General features: G+C 37.2%; 1 protein-coding gene across 3 annotated transcripts; it reads left to right on the top strand.

The window, feature by feature from the left end:
- LOC149936867 (uncharacterized) lies at positions 1-25736 on the top strand. Of its 3 annotated transcripts, none has more exons than XM_090153291.1 (6): positions 1-28; positions 342-473; positions 15089-15571; positions 19121-19444; positions 21268-21478; positions 25150-25736. In XM_090153291.1, exons 2-6 carry the CDS (start codon positions 378-380, stop codon positions 25647-25649), a joined length of 1614 nt encoding a protein of 537 aa, XP_090009417.1. In that variant the 5' UTR covers positions 1-28; positions 342-377; the 3' UTR covers positions 25650-25736. The 3 variants fall into 3 exon arrangements, with proteins under 3 accessions (XP_090009417.1, XP_090009420.1, XP_090009419.1); XM_090153294.1 differs by lacking the exon at positions 25150-25736 and adding an exon at positions 24082-24548; XM_090153293.1 differs by lacking the exons at positions 1-28; positions 342-473 and adding an exon at positions 625-658.
- The last annotated feature ends 1197 nt before the right edge of the window (positions 25737-26933 follow it).

Here is a 26933-nt window from a genome sequence, read left to right on the forward strand (position 1 = left end):
TAATGAAGCTGGAAGTCACTGATCAACGGTAAACTTTAAAGCAATTTTAGAACCAAGTGACTATTTTTAAACGTATATCTATTGTTTGATGGCGCTCAAATGTTTCCCGAAAGAAATTTTACCCAGTATGCCTGGTAATTTTTGCGTCTACTTAAATGCCCTTGATATCTTGTGTTACCTAAGACTTTAACAATTTATTAACTAAAATTTTTCCATTCATTATTTTTTGTTTCATTTTGGACATTGAATTTATCTTTTTAGTAAAGTTGACAAATTTGTCGAAGCATAAATATGCGCTAATTTTCGTTGGGGTTTGTAATAAGGATTATGTTCATTTGCAGGTGAATTTCCTCGTCTATGGATATACGAAATCTAAAATGAAGTCGAGTATTTGCTTATTTTTTATTTTGAATTCTTTGTGGCTACCATTTGTCACTAGCGAAGATCCAAGTTTTCCAGATGGCAGAAATGTGGTGCGTAAATGTTTTTGATTTAGATATATGACATGCCTTTTAAGGTGTTACCTTTCAAAGTAACTGATGATCTCATTATTTCAATTAAAGCTATCTAGTAATGTGTTTTTGTCATCGCTTCCTACAGCAGTGTCAGAGTGCATCCGCAAAAATTCAAACAAAAGGAATAATAATTGCTCTGAAAAGTAAATCACTTTACTTTTTCCTTGTTCGGACGTATTATTAAAACATTGGAGACTTGTTAGCATTTCATTTGCTTGCTTGAGCTTCGGTTAGGTACTCTTTTGTACAGGGTGCTACCCTAAATCGCGAGGTACACTGTTACAATGGCCAGGGCCCGAAGAAGACTTTCATATATATCGGAACCTTATTTAGCTGCACCCAGCTGCGTAACTAAGGTCTCTGGGCCCAACGGAACACTCGTTTTGGGGCGCCTACTTATCACGAGATCCATTTTATCCCTCAGAATAGTTTAGGGTCCCCTTATTCTTTGAGGCCCGCTCACCGTAGTTTGTCACAGGTCTGTTTGCGTCAGTGGCTGGGGCGTTTACTGATTTTTTCATCGTAAATCTGGCAATGGAACGTTTCAACAGTGCCTCTTTCCCTTGATGCCTTAAACAGTTGGTTTTATTATATTAGAACGGTCGCTAAACCAACAATTTGATTTTGAGATTTACCGAGCCCCTAGATATATATTGAGTAAATTAATTTACTGCCATCAATTCGAAATTTATTTAGTTAATAAAACTATTCTTACTAAATAGCAGCCAAAGATCGGGATTAAGAAAATTAAAAAGCATAAGCGTCCATTAAAATAAAATAAACCGTTCAAGATAATCAGGTTTTAATTATAGAAATATATGTAAAGCGACTTGTGTATAAACTCAGATAAAAAAATTTAGAAACACAACTTTATTTACACAATACAGTTTTAATCGTAAACAATTGGACGACTAGTTTCGCGTTTATGCAAACGCATCGTAGAATAAACGCATAATCGCGAAACTAGTCATCCAATTGTATTAGTTTACGATTTAAACGGTAATGTGCAATTTTTTTTAATCTCAGGTTATAATTTTCAGATAACTGAAGCTAATCAGTTAGTCAGATCAGGTTTATATTATATACACTCCAGTACGCCCCCCCCCCCCTCAACCCCTTTTTCCCATGGGATAATTTCCGTGGCACCCTTTACCCACAGTCAGAGATGGGCAAAAAATCATTTGGCGAATAACGAATAAATTTTTTCTTGTCAGTTGTTATTTATAAATAACGTTACAATTAATTTATTTAGAGAAAAATATTTTAAATAAATGTAGGAAAATATTCTTTAATAAAATAAGTTTATAAATAAAAAGGTCAAAATATCTGTTTTATTAAATCATTTGAAATAAATGTATTTTGCAAATAAAGAAGACTGAAATATTTTGTCATCAGATATTTCGGGTTAGCGTAGTTTACAAATAGATCGTCAAAAATAGCTTCCGTTTATTTTGTAGATAACGAATTATTTTTATTTGACAGGGCTAGACTCAAGGAAAATAACTGAATATATGGCCAATTTGTAAGAAAATGCAATACAAATTCCAAAGACTTAAAGTTAATTCTGGTGTCAGAGACGAAATACAATTGTCGACACCATTTTTATTTTAACAAAGAGTATAAATATTACCCAGCAATGGTGGTCACTATTTAATGGCACAGCGAAGGTACAGCAGACCGGTCGGAGGGGAGGCAGCGACATGTGAGCGAGGCCCCTTCTCACAACACACATGTTTTGCGAAGGAATAAATGAGAGGCCCGAATAAGTGCCGCAAAGTACGGGAACCCCAAAAAGTGACGGACCTCAATAAGTGCCGCTAAGTAAGGGGACCCCTAAAAGTTCCCTTAGGTGTGGGGACCACAAAACGTGTCGCTAAGTGCGAGGCCCTAGACGCTCGCCTCGCTCGCCTGTTCTAGCGCCGGCCACTGTAGCTATTAATTAATTATTTAATTAATGCTACTAATTTTTACTTGAAAGCATCATTTGCCTTTACTATATACACAAACCTTACGAAGATACGTGAATTTGGTTTTCACGCGATAATATGACATTCCAAGATTGAAATTCGTAGATCACGAGAAAAGGATTGTAGCAGTGGCGGAATAAGGGGGAGGACTGACCGCCCCGGGTGCCAGGGTAGCTAGGGGTATCATTTACCCAAGGCAAAAAGTACGGAAGGGCAGTAAATTAATAAAAACATTAATCTAATACCACCGACCCCATAATTTCCGTAGCATCGTTAAAACAGTGGCATAACTAAGGACCTGCAGACCCCGCGAACGCGGGGGGGGGGGTCGGGTTTCATTTTCACAAACTAGGGGGCCCTTTCGTTTTAAGTATTTTTACAAGAAAAATGGGTTACGGGACGAACAAAAGACAGGCTTTAACTAATACTGAAATTCAATCTCACTCAATATCCTACGGTAGAAATCGTAAAAAAATATCTAAAGGTAGCTTTTGAATATAATATTTTAATTTTCAAATTTTAATAAATGAAATTCGCGGTTTTTAATTTAAATAGATATATTATATATTGCATTCCATTTACTACGACACTACTAATACTTTATAACAAATACATTTTTTTTATAAAGGGGCCTTTTGATATCCTGCGGGGGCTCGAAATTTTCATTACGCCACTGCGTCCAAAGCTTCTAACTGGAGGTGCTTTGTCGGTGGCATTAGCGTTAAAAGTTGCCATTATCAAGAAGTCAAATATCCCGCAACAGTTTACTCCTTATAGTGCGATAAGCATTTTTTTAACCTTGCGTTTACTCGATTAACTAAAATCCTTATTCGTTATTTAAATTAAAGAAAGTATTTCCATTTTTTATTTCGCGAAATAAATGACTGAAAATATTTTGTAAAAAAACAATTTAACAAATGAATGTTCATGAAATATTCGTAAAATATTATTTTCCAGATAATAATCGAAAATATTATGTTTTAAATTATTTATCAAATAAGACCACGGCAAAATATTTGTTTAATTGCCAAATAACTATACCTAAAATATTTAGCCCTGTCAATCGACGAATAAATATGATCAGATATTTTGTTATTTAGTAATTTATTCGTTATTCGCCAAATGATTTTTTGCCCATCTCTGCCCACAGTCGATCCACTGCAGTAAGGCACCCTCCCCCTTTTACCCATGCGAGAATTTCCGTGGCACCCTTTACCCCATAGTCGAACCAACGCAGTAAGGCCCTTCCTCCCCTTTTTCCCCCGTGTGATAATTACCGGGGTACCCACCTAACCCTTTTCCCCATGTGAAAATTACCGGGGTACCCCCTCCCCATTTTACCCATGTGATAATTAACGTGGTACCCACCTCCCTCTTTCCCCCATGTGATAATTACCGTGGTACTCTTTTCCCCATAGTAAAACAAACCCAGTAAAGCCCTTCATCCCCCTTTTCTCCATGTGATAATTACCGGGGTACCCCTCCCCCGTGAAAATTACCGGGGTACCCCCTCCCCATTTCCCCCATGTGATAATTACCGTTGTACCCACCTCCCCCTTTTCCCCATGTGATAATTACCGGGGTACCCACCTCCCCCTTTCCGAAATCCGCGGCGTAAAGAGAGAAAATTTCGTTTGTATTGCGTGTTGCGACCAACACGGCCAACTCTCAGGGGCGACAGATTTTGAGCATTTTTAGAAACTGACATTTGCGTCACTTTTGAAAATTTGTAATAAAGAAACTAAAAATCAAATCGGAAATCGAAGCCTACTCGATGCGAAAACGCGAATTGTAGCGTACGTAAAAAATGCCCCGTGACCCTCGCGCCCGGAACGCGCGCATGAAAAGCGTCAGAAAACCGAGAAATAAATCTCCAAAATCGGTTGACGGTTGAACCTACCACCCAACCAACAGCTTTTTATTATATAGATTCTTCCAACAAGCAATCGGATCTCAAATTGAATCTAAAACATTATAGACATTAACCGATCTGAACTAACATACTATAATTTATCTCACTAGATTTGTTTAACTGAACACTTTTAGTTAATATATTATCTTGTGGAAGCAAATCTGAATGAACAGTGATTAAAATTCCGGAAGGAATTTCAATGTGGTATGTGTAAAATCGATAGCTCACTTCCGCTCTGTCAGCTTACAATTAATTCAGATTAACTTCGGATTTACACTATCTGGTGTGCATTTTGTTACATATCAACTGATCTGATCGTAAATGCCGATAATCTAATATCTGATTTATTAAAATTATTTTCAAAATCCTGTTATCTGAGAATCGATTAGAAGCTTTAATCGAATCCTTGCTATTGCAATACAAATTTCGGCAGGAGAAGGCTTGTAATATGAGCAATTTGATATCTCTGAAACCGTTAAACTTAGAAATGTAAATAATACGTCATTAGAGAAGCACTTACGCTCGCGATATCAATTTGGGCAATTAAGAATCCACAAAATTAGGCGTTTGATGTATCTGAAACATCATAGCCTTCGGTGCTATTGAGCAGCCTGGCCAAAAACTAAATACACTTTGCAATACTACGCTTAAGAAACAAGCTTGAAAACTGCGCATTTACATCTGGTTCCATACCCATACTCTGAACTCAAGAAACCTCGCTTACAGAGGTAGAATTCGATTTGGTTAGTCCAACCCTATGCATTTAAATATCTGATTAGAAGAATTTAAAACCACTTTTGCATAGTAAAAACGGTATTTATTTTAGAATAAACATAAAATAAAAACGTTTTTATTTTATGTTTATTCTAAAATAAATACCGTTTTTACTATGCAAAAGTGGTTTTAAATTCTTCTAATCAGATAGAGGTAGAATTCACTCGTAGACCATAAATAAACATATATTATTGATTTAAAATTTTTATATTCATTAATTTTAAATATATCACTGTATAAAATGACAGAAGTATCTAATAGTGCTCTTACGATAGAAATACCCTCCCAGGGAATACAAATTCAACACATAATCGAGGCCGTTTTCCAAGGAAGATATTTTCCCGCAAAAACCACGGCTAAAAATTTACCGCTTGTGTTACTCGCATGATCATACAAAATAAAAAAAACACTGCAAAGGGATATTAACTCATTTATTAACCATAATCTATATTATAAAAACCACTTCGTCGTCGTCGTTCGAGCTTTTGGTTAGTCAGTAAGGAAGGTGGAGGCGGGCCGGCGAGGAAAATGCGACCCGCGGAACAGAGGGAAACCGAAACTGCCTTTCGCTTCATTACTGAGGTGGTTCGACTATCTATTTTCTCAAAATCTGTCGCCCCTGAGAGTTGGCCGTGTTTGTCCCAACTCGCGATACACCCGAAATTTTCTCTCTTTCCGCCGCGAATTTCGGAGGGGGGATCGTATGGAGTAGTTTCAGAAGGTCTGTGAGTTTCGGAAACGGGGTGGGGTGGGGGGGTTTCGGGGTCGTTCCCATTTGAAAGTCCCGTGGCTCTCTAGGCGTACGTTAGTCCCGTGGCCTTTATGCATCAGCCATTGGATACAGGGGGTTTAAAGGGGTACAGGGGAGTTTGGTACGACTGCGAGTTTGAGTTATTTTTGGGGGGAAAAGGGTACCACGGAAATTCTCACGTTGGAAAGGGGGAGGGGAGTACTACGGAAATTCTCGTATGGAGAAAAGGGGGAGGGTACCCCGGTAATTATCACATGGGAAAAAGGGGGAGGAAGGGCCTTACTGGGGTGGTTCAACTATGGGGAAAAGGGTACCACGGTAATTATCACATGGGAAAAGGGGGGAGAGGGGTACCACGGTAATTATCATATGGGAAAAAGGGTGAGGTGGGTACCACGGTAATTATCATATGGGAAAAAGGGTGAGGTGGGTACCACGGTAATTATAAGTCACTAATGACTTGGCCCTTAAACCTTAAAATGTAACTCTAATGATAACAATTAATAAACTTGAACTTGAACTTGAACTTAAAACATGAGAAAAAAGGGGAGGAACGGTTATTATCACATGGGGAAAAGCGGAAGGAAAGGGGGAAGGGCCATACTGGGGTGGTTCTACTATGGGGAAAAGGGTACTACGGTAATTATCACATGGGAAAAGGGGGGAGAGGGGTACCACGGTAATTATCACATGAGAAAAAAGGGGAGGAACGGTAATTATCACATGGAGAAAAGGGGGAGGAAGGGGGGTGGGCCTTACTGGGGGTACCCCGGTAATTATCACATGGGGAAAAAGGGGAGGAACGGTAATTATCACATGGAGAAAAGGGGGAGGAAGGGGGGGTAGGCCTTACTGGGGGTACCCCGGTAATTATCACATGGGGGAAAAGGGGAGGTAGGGCCTTACTGGGGTGGTTCTACTTTGGGGAAAAGGGTACCATGGAAATTATCGCATGGGAAAAGGGGGAGGGGGCCTTACGGGGGAGGTCGACTATGTGGTTAAGGGTACCATGGAAATTATCGCATGGGAAAAAAGGAGTGGGCCTTACCGCGGTGGTTCGACTATGGGGAAAAGGGTACCACGGTAATCATCACATGGCAAAAAGGGGGAGGTGGGTACCCCGATAATTATCACATGGGAAAAAGGGGGAGGTGGGTACCCCGGTAATCATCACATGGCAAAAAGGGGGAGGTGGGTACCCCGGTAATTATCACATGGGAAAAAGGGGGAGGTGGGTACCCCGGTAATTATCACATGGGAAAAAGGGGAAGGTGGGTACCCCGGTAATTATCACATGGGGGAAAAGGGGAGGAATGGCCTTACTGGGGTGGCTCTACTTTGGGGAAAAGGGTACCATGGAAATTAACGCATGGGGAAAGGGGGAGGGGGCCATACGGGGGGGAGGTCGACTATGGGGAAAAGGGTGAAACGGAATTTCTCGCATGGGTTAAAGGGGGAGGGTGCCTTACTGCGGTGGTTCAACTATGGGGAAAAGGGTGGCACGGAAATTATCCCATGGGAAAAAGGGGTTGGGGGCGTACTGGGGTGAAGTGCCTCGATACACACAACTAGCTAGTTTCCCTATAAAAAGTTGCCAAAAATCGAATAGCCCTTTCCATAAAATAAGCTACGCTTGCTGAACTTGTTTTTATGTAGCTCATTCGTCACGAAATACGTAGAAGTTCAGTTCAGTTTATGCTTAAAAACAGGTTGCCTCGTCGAATTTATCCTTATGTCCAGGGCTTTTCGTCAAAAAAAACGCCATCGATACGTCTCCCGTGACGCAGTAGCAACATCAAAACAAGAAGGCCAATGTTACTTTATAGAAAGGCCTATTATTTTAACATCCGAGCGCATTTTGAAAAGTCGGTGAGATCCAGCGATGGTTCATGTTTCATTAGGAATGTAGGAAGATGATGTTCTCCCTTATATACATCTGGCATTAAACCCCTTTGTTACGTCAAAGTGCACCTAAATATAAAACGATATCGAAATTCCCGCCGTTGTCTACTGGAATTGCGTTATACGTGTAATATCCGGGCGTTATTTGTTCTAGTATTTATTCGCTTCTATAAGGTTGCAGCAGAGTATAGTCTATATAGCGCAATGAAGAACTAGCTTAGTTAACCTTCTTTAAAAACCAAACTTACTTTCATTTTAAAAGTTGACCAAGACCGTAATTAAAAAGAAAAAATTTAACATTAAATTACCAAGTACGTTTAACTGTTTCATAATAGTTATCTTCGTTTCTGTGTAAATCTGAATAGCTATAAATTTATCGACGTTTTATTTTAATAAAAATTTCCTCGGTACTCTACCGGCAGAAAATAAAGACGCAAAAACAAACTTGTAATTTTGAGGATGGGGCTACGGAATAAGGTGTTTTGGGAGCGGGAAGATATAGCCGAGTCCATGACTAAAGGGGAGGAGCTAACTGAACCTTTTAAAACGTTTTGGTGAACTTTTACGATATCACACGATTTCTCAGTGACATTGGTTCAGTGGCGGCTTAAGAAGGCTGGGTCCCCGGGGCGGCGGCAGTGTTTTATGACACCCCCAGGACCGTGCAGAAGTTTACACGGGTCCGTCTTCTTTAAATTTAATCGTTCTGATTTGCACCCCCCCCCCCTCGAGCTTCTCCGATGGCACCCTCTGCTGCTCTGGTACCGGGGCGGACCGCCCCCCCCCCCCTTAGGCCGCCACTGCATTGGTTTCAAAAGACGGCGCTGCTGTGAAAATTGACAACCTTTAAAAGTGAATAGGCGCTTAAATAAACCCCTCTCTGACTGTCTTGCCCCCTGTTGAACAATGCTGCCTGATCTATGCATAGAAAATTTCAGCTTCGGCAGTATAAAGAGAAACCATAGATATGTCCAGTAGCAGCACAAACTCTATAATCGGCTATGTATGATCTTTTATTTAAAGGACTATTACAAAGCAACCGTTCAATTTTTTCTAACGCTGTTCTTGCGTTAAATTAAGATAGTCGTTTATACGGCCATGCAACTGGTTGAAGCTTGGCGTGATCCCTAGAAGATGAATTCCGCAATTTCCGCTAAGTGTAGTTTCAAGTTTGGTAGGTAATTGCAAACGAGAGTATTATTAACATTTCTGTATTTCACTCTGCCTCAATATAAGTTTTTTTTGTAATTTAGATTAGGTAGGCTTTAAGCATTTTAAAGCACTTTCAACAATCTACATATATATAAAAAAATTATAACAAAATTAATTAAAATTATAAATACACGATATTCTATTGCTTTAAGGAAAACACACCGTAAATTCGATTATTTCTAATAAATTATTTACAAATAACAACACTAAATGCCAGACTAATTCAAACTGACAGGATAAGGCTTACAAATTTTTTATTTATTTCAAAACGTATTTGGGAAATTTTGAAAGGTCTTACAGTTCGTCATTTTAACGAAAAGAAACAGTAATGTATCCAAAATCCCAATGAACAAGGGATCGGCATCTTTTATACTTAAAATTAGATTGCGATTCACTTTTGTTCAGATTCTGAAACTGGAGGACACACTTGCAATGTTCAAAATATTTATAGTTAAGATGAATCTTATTTTTTGAATTGGAATTTTGTAGAATGTGACACTTACTCGATATCGGCCCAACAACTTTTATGTATATTTTACCAAAGGTTAACAATTTATCAATTTCCCGAGAAGCTGATCACTCCACGTAGTTGGTGTAAAATGTTGAAGCTTTACATATACTATAGTGATTACGTAACTTATTACCAAAGGCTGTGCTCAGTTTCATATGCCTGTAATCGGTGTACAGAATTATTTGGAAAGTGGTTAGCCCCTCGCCATTATTGTGAGAGCGCATGGTGATAAATTGTTCGGAATTGGTATACAGCTCTGAAAATTGATATCCACGCGCATTGAACTATACTCTCGACTACCTAATTTTTATTTTTCAAAAACACCTACTGGATAAAATATTTAAAGCAAAAAAACCCGCTTGTTGCCGAGGCCGCGCGCATCGTCGTGTTTTTAAAAAGACATATTCTAAGTTACACCGCATCTCCGCACCTATGGAAATAAAAAATGGTAAATCGCGTGTAACTCGGGTGGTAAAGGTGGTAAAGTTATGGATTTTTTATGGTGATACGTGTCACAGTGCTACTTAAAACTTGATATGGAACCACATCGATATATTTTTTTTTCCAATTTTCCCGCTTTCTTTAGATTTCATGTTTTTTATATCGAGTTTCCATGGGAAAAAGGGGGAGGAAGGGCCTTACTGGGGTGGTTCAACTATGGGGAAAAGGGTACCACGGTAATTATCACATGGGAAAAGGGGGGAGAGGGGTACCACGGTAATTATCATATGGGAAAAAGGGTGAGGTGGGTACCACGGTAATTATCATATGGGAAAAAGGGTGAGGTGGGTACCACGGTAATTATAAGTCACTAATGACTTGGCCCTTAAACCTTAAAATGTAACTCTAATGATAACAATTAATAAACTTGAACTTGAACTTAAAACATGAGAAAAAAGGGGAGGAACGGTTATTATCACATGGGGAAAAGCGGAAGGAAAGGGGGAAGGGCCATACTGGGGTGGTTCTACTATGGGGAAAAGGGTACTACGGTAATTATCACATGGGAAAAGGGGGGAGAGGGGTACCACGGTAATTATCACATGAGAAAAAAGGGGAGGAACGGTAATTATCACATGGAGAAAAGGGGGAGGAAGGGGGGGTGGGCCTTACTGGGGGTACCCCGGTAATTATCACATGGGGAAAAAGGGGAGGTAGGGCCTTACTGGGGTGGTTCTACTTTGGGGAAAAGGGTACCATGGAAATTATCGCATGGGAAAAGGGGGAGGGGGCCTTACGGGGGAGGTCGACTATGTGGTTAAGGGTACCATGGAAATTATCGCATGGGAAAAAAGGAGTGGGCCTTACCGCGGTGGTTCGACTATGGGGAAAAGGGTACCACGGTAATCATCACATGGCAAAAAGGGGGAGGTGGGTACCCCGGTAATTATCACATGGGAAAAAGGGGGAGGTGGGTACCCCGGTAATCATCACATGGCAAAAAGGGGGAGGTGGGTACCCCGGTAATTATCACATGGGAAAAAGGGGGAGGTGGGTACCCCGGTAATTATCACATGGGAAAAAGGGGAAGGTGGGTACCCCGGTAATTATCACATGGGGGAAAAGGGGAGGAATGGCCTTACTGGGGTGGCTCTACTTTGGGGAAAAGGGTACCATGGAAATTAACGCATGGGGAAAGGGGGAGGGGGCCATACGGGGGGGAGGTCGACTATGGGGAAAAGGGTGAAACGGAATTTCTCGCATGGGTTAAAGGGGGAGGGTGCCTTACTGCGGTGGTTCAACTATGGGGAAAAGGGTGGCACGGAAATTATCCCATGGGAAAAAGGGGTTGGGGGCGTACTGGGGTGAAGTGCCTCGATACACACAACTAGCTAGTTTCCCTATAAAAAGTTGCCAAAAATCGAATAGCCCTTTCCATAAAATAAGCTACGCTTGCTGAACTTGTTTTTATGTAGCTCATTCGTCACGAAATACGTAGAAGTTCAGTTCAGTTTATGCTTAAAAACAGGTTGCCTCGTCGAATTTATCCTTATGTCCAGGGCTTTTCGTCAAAAAAAACGCCATCGATACGTCTCCCGTGACGCAGTAGCAACATCAAAACAAGAAGGCCAATGTTACTTTATAGAAAGGCCTATTATTTTAACATCCGAGCGCATTTTGAAAAGTCGGTGAGATCCAGCGATGGTTCATGTTTCATTAGGAATGTAGGAAGATGATGTTCTCCCTTATATACATCTGGCATTAAACCCCTTTGTTACGTCAAAGTGCACCTAAATATAAAACGATATCGAAATTCCCGCCGTTGTCTACTGGAATTGCGTTATACGTGTAATATCCGGGCGTTATTTGTTCTAGTATTTATTCGCTTCTATAAGGTTGCAGCAGAGTATAGTCTATATAGCGCAATGAAGAACTAGCTTAGTTAACCTTCTTTAAAAACCAAACTTACTTTCATTTTAAAAGTTGACCAAGACCGTAATTAAAAAGAAAAAATTTAACATTAAATTACCAAGTACGTTTAACTGTTTCATAATAGTTATCTTCGTTTCTGTGTAAATCTGAATAGCTATAAATTTATCGACGTTTTATTTTAATAAAAATTTCCTCGGTACTCTACCGGCAGAAAATAAAGACGCAAAAACAAACTTGTAATTTTGAGGATGGGGCTACGGAATAAGGTGTTTTGGGAGCGGGAAGATATAGCCGAGTCCATGACTAAAGGGGAGGAGCTAACTGAACCTTTTAAAACGTTTTGGTGAACTTTTACGATATCACACGATTTCTCAGTGACATTGGTTCAGTGGCGGCTTAAGAAGGCTGGGTCCCCGGGGCGGCGGCAGTGTTTTATGACACCCCCAGGACCGTGCAGAAGTTTACACGGGTCCGTCTTCTTTAAATTTAATCGTTCTGATTTGCACCCCCCCCCCCTCGAGCTTCTCCGATGGCACCCTCTGCTGCTCTGGTACCGGGGCGGACCGCCCCCCCCCCTTAGGCCGCCACTGCATTGGTTTCAAAAGACGGCGCTGCTGTGAAAATTGACAACCTTTAAAAGTGAATAGGCGCTTAAATAAACCCCTCTCTGACTGTCTTGCCCCCTGTTGAACAATGCTGCCTGATCTATGCATAGAAAATTTCAGCTTCGGCAGTATAAAGAGAAACCATAGATATGTCCAGTAGCAGCACAAACTCTATAATCGGCTATGTATGATCTTTTATTTAAAGGACTATTACAAAGCAACCGTTCAATTTTTTCTAACGCTGTTCTTGCGTTAAATTAAGATAGTCGTTTATACGGCCATGCAACTGGTTGAAGCTTGGCGTGATCCCTAGAAGATGAATTCCGCAATTTCCGCTAAGTGTAGTTTCAAGTTTGGTAGGTAATTGCAAACGAGAGTATTATTAACATTTCTGTATTTCACTCTGCCTCAATATAAGTTTTTTTTGTAATTTAGATTAGGTAGGCTTTAAGCATTTTAAAGCACTTTCAACAATCTACATATATATAAAAAAATTATAACAAAATTAATTAAAATTATAAATACACGATATTCTATTGCTTTAAGGAAAACACACCGTAAATTCGATTATTTCTAATAATTTATTTACAAATAACAACACTAAATGCCAGACTAATTCAAACTGACAGGATAAGGCTTACAAATTTTTTATTTATTTCAAAACGTATTTGGGAAATTTTGAAAGGTCTTACAGTTCGTCATTTTAACGAAAAGAAACAGTAATGTATCCAAAATCCCAATGAACAAGGGATCGGCATCTTTTATACTTAAAATTAGATTGCGATTCACTTTTGTTCAGATTCTGAAACTGGAGGACACACTTGCAATGTTCAAAATATTTATAGTTAAGATGAATCTTATTTTTTGAATTGGAATTTTGTAGAATGTGACACTTACTCGATATCGGCCCAACAACTTTTATGTATATTTTACCAAAGGTTAACAATTTATCAATTTCCCGAGAAGCTGATCACTCCACGTAGTTGGTGTAAAATGTTGAAGCTTTACATATACTATAGTGATTACGTAACTTATTACCAAAGGCTGTGCTCAGTTTCATATGCCTGTAATCGGTGTACAGAATTATTTGGAAAGTGGTTAGCCCCTCGCCATTATTGTGAGAGCGCATGGTGATAAATTGTTCGGAATTGGTATACAGCTCTGAAAATTGATATCCACGCGCATTGAACTATACTCTCGACTACCTAATTTTTATTTTTCAAAAACACCTACTGGATAAAATATTTAAAGCAAAAAAACCCGCTTGTTGCCGAGGCCGCGCGCATCGTCGTGTTTTTAAAAAGACATATTCTAAGTTACACCGCATCTCCGCACCTATGGAAATAAAAAATGGTAAATCGCGTGTAACTCGGGTGGTAAAGGTGGTAAAGTTATGGATTTTTTATGGTGATACGTGTCACAGTGCTACTTAAAACTTGATATGGAACCACATCGATATATTTTTTTTTCCAATTTTCCCGCTTTCTTTAGATTTCATGTTTTTTATATCGAGTTTCCATGGCAACCACAACTAAGCCTAAAATAAAAAAATCCATAACTTTACCACCTTACCACCCGAGCTACACGCGATTTACCATTTTTATTTCTAAAGTTGCGGAGATGCGGTGAAACTGATACTTTTTATTTTTTGAAAAAGAAAAATTAGGTAGTCGAGAGTATAGTTGAAGGCACGTGTATACCAATTTTCAGAGCTGTATACCAATTCCGAACAATTCGGGTGTTTTTTGTAACCATGCGCTCTCATTATTACCCTATATCGCCATTTTCTGGAAACAAGTATTTCCGTAGGTCGGGTGATTTTTCTCTCAAAAGACACATATTACAAATTTATGATTGTACTGAATCCTAGTATCAGGAAACTACACACGTGTACACTAAGAATATTAAAGGGTTCATCCGGAGAAACGGGCGGGGTCTAATTTAACAAGGGGAGTACCCGAGCAGTTTATTGCCGATTTTTTCAAAGTCGGGCGTAATGTAAACCTATATGAGATATGAAATTTCCAAAAGGAGACGTTGCACTACCCATTCGATTTGCCCAAAATAAGATTTTTTCCTTATTTTACCCAAAAAGTGTTACAATTTTACCCCAAAAATGTTCCAATTTACCCAAACTTGATGAAATTTACCTATTGCCCATTTCGTTATATTCAAATCCCATTCTTTTCAAATGGAGATTATTTTGTTTTAAGTGTCAAAAATATTTTCGGTTGCCATGGCATTTCGAATGGCTAGTGCAACGTCTCCTTTTGGTAAATTTCATATATCATATTACGCCGGACTTTGAACAAAGTTGGTAATAAACACCTCAGGTACTCTCCTTGTAAGTCGAATGTAAGACGTAAATCACACCTATTGTTTCGCCAACATAGTCTTCCTTAGATGTTCCAAGTGTTACACAGATAGTTTCCGGCTGGTATATATATATATATATATATATATATATATATATATATATATATATATATATATATACAAATATCCCGGTGCTATAGCGCGCGGTCATCAAGATAAAACGTTAGTTTATTATAGCTGTCATTTTCAGATTGAAGATAATGGAAAGATGAAATTGGAAACTAGAGAATTGGCGGAATCCATTCTCACAGAGATTCAGTCTGACCGGCATGTTAGCGTAAAGGCGCGAATTGAAGCGATGTCAAACAGCTCGTTAGAAATGATACGAGATTATCTCATCGTCTTGTTCGATGGTGTCGACGAAGTAGAAGATAACGTCGACTCTCTGAAACGGATGACTATCGGCGAAATGAAGGTCACATTGTGGAAGTACATTGACGAGACTTCGAGGAAGATGGCGACGGTATCGGTTATGTACTCCAAGAAAGCAGATTTTCTGGTCGTCGCTGCCAACATCCAAACGCTTCATATTCCGAAATTGGACGATCTCGATCTGTGGATAGATCTGACAAAGATTGACCAAGAAATGAAAAGATACGAATTTTTGCTCAAAGACTTTGGCCTAAGCGACGCGGATTCGATTGCAATTGGAAGAGCACTTAAGAAGAGCAAGGTAAATTCCACTTTTCGTTTATTTATCACTTGTTTAATTTAAAACGGCCAAATCATAAATAAATATTTCGATGACCTAGCTGAACCCACTTTAAGCTTCATGTTTTTACCTCTCCGAGGGGACAAAGTCCCCTAGGAGGGGTTATACAACGACCGTGTCTGTCTGTGGGTGGGTCTGTGGGTGGGTCTGTGGGTGTGTCTGTCTGTCAGGACTGCGAACGCGTTCGCATTTTCGGCGCAAAGTGTAATCACTGCGTACGCAGTTTCTCAAAGGGTTGGCAAAACCACCGTGTGACGGTGAGCGTTAACGGATGCATTTGCGGTTTGGTTTGGATGGTGTTTTTTCGCTCACCGTCGTGACGGTTTGGTGTATTACGGTTTTTGTAATGTTTATGCGTAGGTTGTGAGTGTTGAATTTGTTGTGTTTGTGTTCTGATGGATGTGCATGTTGAGTCTGTTGTGTTTATATGGGCGTTTTCTCTCCAACTTCTTCTTAATGACTTTGGGACGAACCGAGTGCTGAGTGTAATGCTACATCTCAACGTCCAATGGCAGGGTTTCCACCAGTTGTACACGGTATTCGTCTTAGTATCAATTTGCGATCGCATCGGGCGGGATTTGAACCCGAGACCTCCTGATTGACAGGCGGACGTTCTACCACAGAACCACCGACACTTGTTACGCCTTATTGAAAATTAGACCTTCAGCTTTATCGGAAGCGTATTTAATAGAGTACGAAATTTTGGTTTAATTGAAATAGAATTGAAATTGAAATTATTGCATCGAAGAAATTCTAATTTAGCGTTTCTCTATTGATTAAAAACAAATGCGCCACCCAGGTTTCGAACCCAGACCATTCGGCTTGGCAGTCGAGCGCTCTACCACAGAACCACCGATAGCTGCTTAGATTCACTGAAATTAAGACAGGCATCGTAAGCATAATAGGTAATAAAGTCTTTTTTTATTAATGAATTTATGAAGGCCTAATCTGGTATTTTTTAAAGGTTAAATCTTGTTTTAGCGCAGTCAGCCGAGATTAGAGGGATAAAGGGTAGACCCTGTGGGTGGTCCACTTTCTTAACGACCTATATATAGTTCTGTTAATTCAAAGGAGATAATTTAACGTTAATTGCTTTAAAAGCTGGCGGTTAGTCAAGTGGCTCTCTGTGCTTTGTTGATGGTAAGGTTTTTGCTTCTTGTAAATACATTTGGTGTGGATATTTGGATATCTACGATTTCTAACGCAGTCAATGATTTCTTGGGTGTGCGAGTCATTATATGATATTGGAAATTGGACGGCATTGGTCTTTTTCATGTGGTATGCGTCACAACGTCAACAGGAAGTGAACGAGTCGTCCACTACCAGATATCTACGGTATCTTCATCAAGGGCGAGTGTTGAAATAAAATGAGCGTTAAAGATGCGGCAAGTATTTCGTAAGCGAGTAATTCCAAAAAGCCTCTGTAGATATTTATTTCATTAAAATTTGCTTCGTATTATATTTAACTGATAAACTTGTTCTGTAAAAGGGTTTAATTCAATTGTGCATTGTTATAGTACGTCTAACTTACTGTTGTAACTACTTAACTTATGATATTCTGAATAAATTAAAATTGGTCGTTTCGTCTCAATTATTTTAATTATAATAAAAATTTTATACCGGGCGGGATAGAAATGGGTTAATATGTTTAACAAATAACTCTAAATTGCGGAGATATATCTTTAAGGGTTATCTCGAGAAATTAATACCACTAGGGACAATTCTTCCGAGGAGAGGTATATTTTGGCTTGCCAACTTGTTTAAATAAAGTTTTTGGAATATGCAAATTTAACAAAGTTGTAAAATACTATTATTTTTGTACAAGCACAAGAAACATCATTCTTATTAATCATTTTAAGTATTGTATAGATTTTTCGGAGTCGTTCGAAAAAGCACAATTTGTCTGTTATCACTAATAATTATGGGTTGACGGGACGTATGCTATTGCAGGGAAAGTAGATGTATACCCGAATTGGTCAAATTTCAGAATTAAATACAGAATGCAAAATGTATCTTTGAAAATTAACAGAATTCGAGGAAATTTATCAATTAAACAGGTAGGAGTAACAAACAAAAGGAGAACGCAGCTAGCCTTTAAACACGCTAACGCAGGGTTGTGTACAAATTTCATTAGACAAGCCTTTACACTGAATGTTTTACGGGCGGGAGGGAAGACAATTTCCGAATTTTCCCCTTCCGACGGCAGCAGGCGCTAAAGCGTCTATCCAATGGAAACTGTACGCAAGAAAATGAACGACTCTTGACGGGTTGCGTACTCCTTGTAAGGGTTGCTCTGTTTGTTGCTCCTAGTTAAACATGAGGTCAACAAGATAGGGTTATCTAACTGCCATTTCGACGTAGACGTACCCTTACACACACCTGTAAATTGTAGTGTTGGAAGCGAAATCTATTGCTATACCTGTGGAGGCAAAATTTAATTAAAAAACCAAAATTAATTATTAACCATGATGCTAACTTCCCTGAAAACAAACATCGTTTTGATTCGCCGCCATCTTATGTACAAATTTAAAATTTTAATCGATGACGTCTCGCGTCGACAAAGGCGTATTCAAAAGACGCTGTAGTTATTATTCGAGTAATATAAATTTATTTATAACTAGAAACGTTACATGTCAAGAGCTAAATCGATTTGCGAATGAAAAACATTGTGTCACGTGGTATTTTTACGTTAACAAAAACTATTTTACTAATTTTACAAAAAAAAAAGATATGAAGATTTCAAATTCACAAAAAAAAATAAACAATGTCTACATTTAGTTTTAACAGATGCCGTTCCAAGTTCAATATTATTACCTTTAAGAACTCCTGCGTTAAATCATAAACGGCCAGTGCCGGTTCTACTATAACAATATTCCTCTACTACTAAGTAACAAATATTGGGATAATATTATTGGAGATATCTTTGTTCAAATATCAAAGTTTACATAAATAAATGAGTCTCATTATACAGGGTGTTTCAAAAGGATATGCAAAATTTTAATTAGTTGTAGGGGGTGAGTTCAGAAGTATGCTGGTTTTTCCCCCATTTTTCTACGACTAGTAAAAAGTGCGCCAGAGAGCTTCAAAGTGTGGCCTACTGGCCCCTGGAAGTAGGCTGCAACAATCGCAAAACCAAGCAGCAGGGACTTTATATACTGTTTAAGTTTACTTTTTTACGCTGGTTACCTCGATTTGTTTACAAAGTCCATTTTTACCTATCACACGAACCCAAACATTAATGTTCGCGTTTCTATGCTGCTGGGTTTAGTGCTTGTTGCAGCCTACTTCCAGGGGCTAGTAGGCCACCTTTTGAAGCGCTCTTGCTTTCTTTAAACTCATCGTAGGAAAATGGGGAAAAAACAGGCAACTCCTTAAACTTTTTGCATAAAAACCTTTGAAACACTCTGTATATAACATTTTAATTCTATTAGGAGCATTCGAGGGCCGATTTGTATTCTAGAAATGTTATATAGTTATAAAATTATTGAATAGTTTCCTATATTTTTTCAGATTAACGATCTCAAAGAGAGGAATGTTTTTATCGCAAATCCGGAAATTGATCCTTCTAAAATAAAAGATAAAGGTTTAAAGAAAGATTTTAGAAACGCAGTATTTCTTCTCGAAAAAATTGAAGACGTTCAAAGCCAAGTAGGAAATATTGAAAGCAAGTCGACTTCTCCCGGTGGACTTAGCCAGGTAGAAAAAAATCAACTGGACAACAACCGATACCAACTTAATAAATTGGAACAAGAGTTAAGCAGAGCGAAATCAAATCTTAATAAGTTACCTAGTGCGGAAATTCAGCTTCTGAATTTAAAAGATCAAAACTCCCTGGTAAGCCAAGTTTAATTTTATTTATTATCGTAATGTAATGTAATGCTCTAAATTTCGCCACAAGTCTTTATATTAATTAAACACTTACTATGGTATTCGTGGATTAATAAACTAAGGCACGTTCTTGAAACGTGCAAGTCTATCTAAGGGGAAAACAAATCAGCTTGTTCAATACCAAATAAAAAGACATTTATGGTTTAATTCATGATCTATTAAAAAATTATTTATATTGTCTCGTGGTACTAGCTCCAACGAGTCCAATCAACAAACACCATAGGCTTATTTCTTGTAGTGGGATATCGAGGGCTGCTAAATTAGTTCTTTTACCAGAAGTGGATGATCTTTTTTACCGGCTTTGGTTCGTATTGGTTCCCTGCGGGTGTACAGGTTCCTTTACCAGAAGTAAATGAATATATTTACCGGCTTTGGTTCCTATAGGTAACCTATTGGTATATAGGTTTTTTATCAGATGTAAATTAACTTTTTACCGGTTTTGATTCGTATAGAATCCATGCTTGTATAGTGGTTCTTTAACCAAAAATAAATTAACTTTTTTACTGGCTTTGGTTCGTATAGGTTCCCTGCTGGTATACTGGTTTTTTAACCGAAATTAATAAACTTTTTTACTGTAATTGCTTCGTATCAGATGTAAATGAACGTTTTACCGGTGTTGATTCGTATAGGTTCCCTGCTGGTATACTGGTTCTTTTACCAGAAATAAATGTTTTTTTATTGGTTTTTGGTTCGTATAGGTTCCCTATTGGTACATAGGCTCTTTTACCAGAAATAAATGAACTTTTTTACCGGGTTTAGTTAGTATAGGTTCCCTGCTGGTATACTGGTTCTTTTTCAGAAATATATGCAATTTGTTACTGGTTTTGGTTCCTATAGGTTACCTGCTGGTATACTGGTTCTTTTAAAAGAAATAAATGAACCTTTTTACTGGTATTGGTTCGTATAGCGGGGAGAAAACTTAAGGTGCGCTTAAGATTTTGCAGAGTTTTCACAGAAGTTGAAAATATCTGATTGAAACTGATTGACGGAAAAAATTAAAATTCTTAAAATCATAGAAATGTTTTGTTATTCACTGACTCAGATTCAAATCCTGTGTCCAAGAGGTTAATTGTTTTTTAATATCAATGTTTTAAAATGTTTTAAATTTACTATCAAATGGATCTTGGTTTAAGGCGGTAGAAAACCTTTTCGTCATTTTGATTCAACAATATGAATAAAACATGTCCTAGCCAGCTAATCTGGGATTGTTTTTTTATCCTCCATACGGCACTGGGTGCCAATCATTGAGTTGGGAATATTAATCTAGAGATCCAATCAAATCTGCTCCCCGCGAAACAAGTTTTTGAAAATTACGAATGTGCCGTCTCCTTTAAACTGACGAGAAAACATTATCATATGACCCGTGGCGCCATCCATTTTTTTTTAAAACAAAATATTTTTGCCGGAAAACGCGTCTTATTTGAACGAACCATTGAGAGATAGACGGCGCCACGGGTAGCATGATAACGTTTTCTCGTCATTTGGGAGCAGACGGCTGTATTCTTATTTTTTAAAACCTTGTTTCGCGAAATACTGAAATCCGACGTTTTGATTGGACCTCTAGATTAATTTTCCCAACTCAATGGTTCCAATTTCTAGTCGTGGCTATTCTTAAAGTATCATCCACGTGGTAACAGCGGCTAATGTTACAATTAGGGACTTCAATACGTTCTTAAATAATATCACCAGGTACTGGCAGGCGAATATCTATTTAAAATATCTATAGAAATGTACTATATATACAATATTTATATATTTTTCCAATTTAGTTTAATCTTGGATCAGACTCTGATATTGTGATATCTTCGTCAAATTCAGCATATCAAAGTTGGGATGAGCAGTTTTCTTTGAACAAATCTGTTGATTCTCAAGAAGTGGAAAAGTTTTTTTCTGACGAAATAACTAACCCAGATCCAAAAAGATGGGAAACTATGTTCCAAGTCACCGCAAAAGCGATACTTGTAGACAAAGAGACTTCAGGTACGTAAAATATAGTCTAGGGGGCCCCTCTTTCACAAATATAGTAACTTTTTGATGATTCAAAAGTTAACGAATCAATTAAAATCAATCAAAATAATTCAAGGATAATCCTTTGGTGTGAAAATCACTCAGCTCGAGTGTAGGCAATGATATATCAACATTTTCTTGTTAAATTGAGCTATATAATTCTATCGTTGAAGTAATTTAAAGTTTTTAAATACAGTTTTTTTCAGTCAGAAAGGTTTTCTTATAAATATTTTGGTTGAGTAATAATAGTATTTAATATACGTACACCAAATTCACCGATTAAGTCGAACTGCATTTTACTAATGACTAATTTTTTTATTTCAATTTTCAATTTTTATTATAGTCATTCAAAGCATACATTATCAGTCGTAATAGGGCCAAGTCTTAAAAGACTTTTAGGCCTCCGTACTGGCAGGGTAATTTACTTAGTTATCCCAAAATTTTACAACAAAAAAACTTACAGAGCAGAGTCAAGTTTAATAAGGGCACTTGACCTCGATCAGGCCATCGTTAGAGAATAAACCCTTTTTATATGTCAATGATGAACACTCGAAGAACGTTTTTTTTGGATTTGACTATTATTTAACTTTATTTATATTCCATCTATTCAACATTTGAAATTTATCAGGAATTAGTGAGAAATTCATATTTGTGGTCTGCGTTTGCGAATTCTAAACATCGCCGTTTAAAAGGTCGAGATGAGAATTATCAAGGTCAAAAATAGTAAAATTATATAGGAGGCAAAAGTTGTAGAACCGAGGGTTATTGAATTAGTCCGAGTTTCACTTGAAATATCTTTTTTCCGAGAACTCTTTCAATTGTACAAAATTCAGCAGAAATTTCCGAGCTCACGGTTCTCTATAGCCGACTTTGGCCACAGCGAAAAAGTCACCTTCGCTTTCAAAATTGTAGTTTCATCCGCTATCGTTCAATAAATTCATAGATTTCAAAGTGACTCATACCCTTCAGTATATTTATGAGTTGAAGGAATTATTTTATTAATCTAATGGCTTGACTGGCACGTAATGTCTTGTACTTTAAGATAGTATTTTTCAAAATATATATTATGTATCGTTATTTCACTGCATACAATGGTTGGTTTGAAATTTTTTTTAATCCATATATGAATAGTATATCTCACCCGTAGCTTAAAATCTTAAAAAATCATCCGGCTCTTTAACATCAAATGGGAGATAACGCTGTAGCAAACTCCTCGATATAGTTTGTTTGAACATGGAAGGAAAGTCCCCACCTACAATCATAGTTAGTTAACTTAAATCATTAAATACTAAAATACTTAAGTACTTAAATAGTTAAATACTTCTATACTTCTATAGTTCTATACTTCTATACTTCTATACTTATATACTTATATACTTATATACTTAATAACTTAAATATATAAATCTTAAATAGTAAACTTCTTAAATATTAAAATTCTTAAATATTAAAATTCTTAAATAGTAAAAATCTTAAATAGTAAAATTCTTAAATAGTAAAAATCTTAAATAGTAAAATTCTTACATCGTAAAATTCTTAAATAGTAAAAATCTTAAATAGTAAAATTCTTAAATAGTAAAATTCTTAAATAGTAAAAATCTTAAATAGTAAAATTCTTAAATAGTAAAATTTTAAATAGTAAAATTCTTAAATAGTAAAATCTTAAATAGTAAAGTAGAGGCACATTGAGAGTCCTGGAACACGGGGTGGAGCTGGAGTGAGGTGGAGTGAGGTGGAATTGAGGTGGAATTGAGGTGGAGTAAGGTGGGATTGGGGTGTATGTTAAAACCCGTAGAAAAGCAACATATGTTATTTTGCCGTAGTTTTTTCGATAGATAAGATAAGATATTGATAAGGTTCGGTTTGTTTCTCTTTATCTCGCGATTTAAATATAGTATGGAATAAGTTGAAAATGTATTGAAATGATGTAAGTTGTAAAGAGTGATATGTTCTTGTTAACCTAGGTGAGAGATGAGGACCGAGTAAATCCACAATATGTTAGGTGTTTTCTCCCATGGTGGAGGTGGAATTGAGGTGGAGTGAGGTGGGATTGGGGTGTATGTTAAAACCTGTAGAAAAGCAACATATGTTATTTTGTGGTAGTTTTTTCGATAGATAAGATAAGATATTGATAAGGTTCGGCTTGTTTCTCTTTATCTCGCGATTTAAATATAGTATGGAATAAGTTGAAAATGTATTGAAATGATGTAAGTTGTAAAGAGTGATATGTTCTTGTTAACCTAGGTGAGAGATGAGGACCGAGTAAATCCACATACACGTAATACAATGCAGTTTAAAATGCGGGTACTTAGAATGGAAAGTTTTTTAAGACCAATTTTAATCAATAAGATAGAATCCTTAAGTACTTTGCGGGTATAAAAAGAGGGGGCTTGTTCAATGTTTAAACCACATTTGAAGAGTTTTTCACTGAAATAGAAGCAATCCCTAGAAAACCTTAAAAAATGTAAGTATAAAATCTGTTCATAATAAAATGATTTGTCTCTTAACATATATGTATATTTATTTGGTTATTTTTTTTTATTTGATTTTAACTGTAAACCTGTTACATTATTTAGGAATGGACTGAAAGTGTTTCCCATATCCCAAGTTAAAGGTATCACTGTTACACCGGATTGTGAAATCGTTTTCGGAACAATAGATGGGAAAAAGGGGATTAAGCTAACAGAAGAAGAATTACATCAATTATGGATGAAACGGGAAGAAATTTCGTCGTTCTTTCAGGCCGAGTCCTCCCAATGCTCTACGTCGTTTTTCGAGGGATCAACGACCAGCCAAATAGATCTGTGTATTTTTCAAAACGTGAAAATTCTCAACATACGAAAAATGTGTCACGGGACTGAACCGCTTGAAGAAACGCTATTCCCCACCAGAGAGGGCTTTGCGATCACTTATTTGTCGTGGAAGAAATTTACTGAACTTTATGATGAACTTTTAGTATATTTTAATGAGGTTAAACGAGTTCACAATCTTAATAGTGATAATATTGAAAATCAACTACGTAAATTTATTCGAAACATGTGTTACGGGTGTGAAATATCGCACGAGTCCCAATTACAACATGACTGTTTAATGATGGAGTGGTATCAAAGAGTCGATTTGCACTTTTTAGATGCTGTTAGTAACTTAAATTATTCAGAAATCAATATGATGTATACTGGTAAAACGTTTCTGGAAAATAATTTCTGCGAACTTATTGTAAGTAAAATTGTTTGTAAGACGAAGCAAATGTTATTATAGACAAATAAAATTATTTTAATGTAATTTGTTAAAAATAAATAGTTGAATATTATCTAACGACATTTACGATTTTAAATGTAATTTATGAACACTAAATAGTTGATTCCTGGGTGGGGGGGTAGTGTTTGCGCGATGAAAGTAGATATATTAATTTTCAAAATTAGTTAATATATTTTAATTCATAAAGTGTGGTGAATGTTTGATGGAGAGCTGGAACACGGGGTGGGGGGGGGGGTGGAGTGAGGTGGGATTGAGGTGTATTTTAAAACCCATAGAAAATCAACATATGCTATTTCGTGGTAGTTTTTTGAAAGATAAGATATTGATAACATACACATTTAAAAGATCAATTGAAAATTGTTATCATGTTTGCATATTTACTGAAGTACGCCTTGGAGTGATAGATGGTAGAAGTGGGATAACCCTAACTGGAAGCGAATTTCACCAATTGTGGATGAAGCGGGGAAACATCACATCATTCTTCAACACAAAATCTGCTAATGGATCTACATGGTTCTTCGAAGGATCGACGACTAGACGAATCGAACTGGGTAATTACCGAGGCCAGAAAATGCTCAACATCCGAGAAATGTACCACGGAACTGGTCCGTTATACGGGTTGCTATTCCCCAGTAAAGAAGGCTTAACTATTGCCAAATCTTCATGGAATAAACTAGTTGCAGTGTACGATGAACTTTCCATCTATCTCAATGAAGTTAAACGTGTTTATAATCTTATTAGCGAAAATGTGGAAAATCAAATTTATATAAAGAAAAAATGTTACGGTTGTGAAATAGAGCACCCTTCCCAAATACAGAATGATTGTTTAATGATAGAGTGGGATCTGAGGGTGGAATTACACCTCTTAGAAGCTATAAATAATTAAAACTATTCTGTAATTAATTCCCTATATTCAGGTCAATCATTTCTTGCGAAAAGGTTTTGTGAAATCGTTATTAGTAAAATTGTTTGTACTCTGAACAAAAAACTTTTATTAGAAAAATAGAATGAAACTTCTTAATACAAAGATTTAGTAAAAATAAAAATACAAACGATTGTATGATATCTGAATTTATGTACAAGAATTACTCAATAAATTTATTGAAATAACAAATATTGATTAAAAAACAAAATATTTTACAAAAATGTTTGTCCAGAATATTTATTCACCATATCTTTCTTCAATAGCATCTATCTGACAATGTCCGTATGACAACGTACTAATACCATCACTCAAAATATATCTCTTACTATCGCACGGGTTGAGGGAAACCTTGTTTTGGGATATTGTAAAAAGTAGATGTTTGTCGCTCATGATGCGTTTCATTGAATTAACAGAAATTGTTTTGTTAAACAAACAAGCGCGATAGTCAGAGTGACTTATATATTTCTTGACAACACGTTTTGAAACCCCCTTCAAAGTTTTTTCCCCCCTTTTTAGAAAGTATACTATACACTTTTGAGCGCAAACCAACAAATTCCTCTATCGGGGTTCCATCTAATTCATCTTTCATTTTACCCAACACCTTTTTGTTCTTATCACTATAAAGAAAATGATTTGTTGGGTAGTTTGAAAAATCAAACCGCTCCGACTCTTTTTCAAAGTCCTTGTAAATATCTTGCGTTTGAAAGTCATATGTGAGAGAATCTGTGTCTGTGAATAGAAGACGTACACACCCCCTGTATTTGCTCATTATGTAATTATAATGGAAATCGTACATAATCAATTTAGAAAGCTCCAGAATAGTAAAACCTGTGTATATAGGTCTATTAAGCAGAAGCGATTTTTTTAAATGTTCTATCCCAACCAGTTCATTATGGAATATAGTGAACTTTTTAAACGCGGGGGACGATGCTTTCTTAACAGCCATTTCCGGGGTGTTTACCAAATAAAAATTAATCTGCTTACGCAGATTCTCCATAGTTTTTCCGAAAACGCTGTTATTCAAAAGTTTATATAAGTTCTTTGAAAATTCGTCGGTAGCGGCTTTACGTTTTTCAGTATTAAAGTCGATATACGACTTGAGCCAGGCTTTTTGTCTGAACATTAATACACGATTGACCGATACGAGTTTCATTCCTTTTGAAATATAAAATTTCAAATTTCGGAAATGAACTACGTAATTAACTCTATCATATAAATTAGGGGTCAGTTTTGGGAGAGTATCCT

Source organism: Leiobunum rupestre, chromosome 7 (assembly GCF_980474605.1).
Source record: "Leiobunum rupestre chromosome 7, qqLeiRupe1.1.hap1, whole genome shotgun sequence".
In the NCBI taxonomy this organism is placed as follows: Eukaryota; Metazoa; Arthropoda; class Arachnida; order Opiliones; family Sclerosomatidae; genus Leiobunum; species Leiobunum rupestre.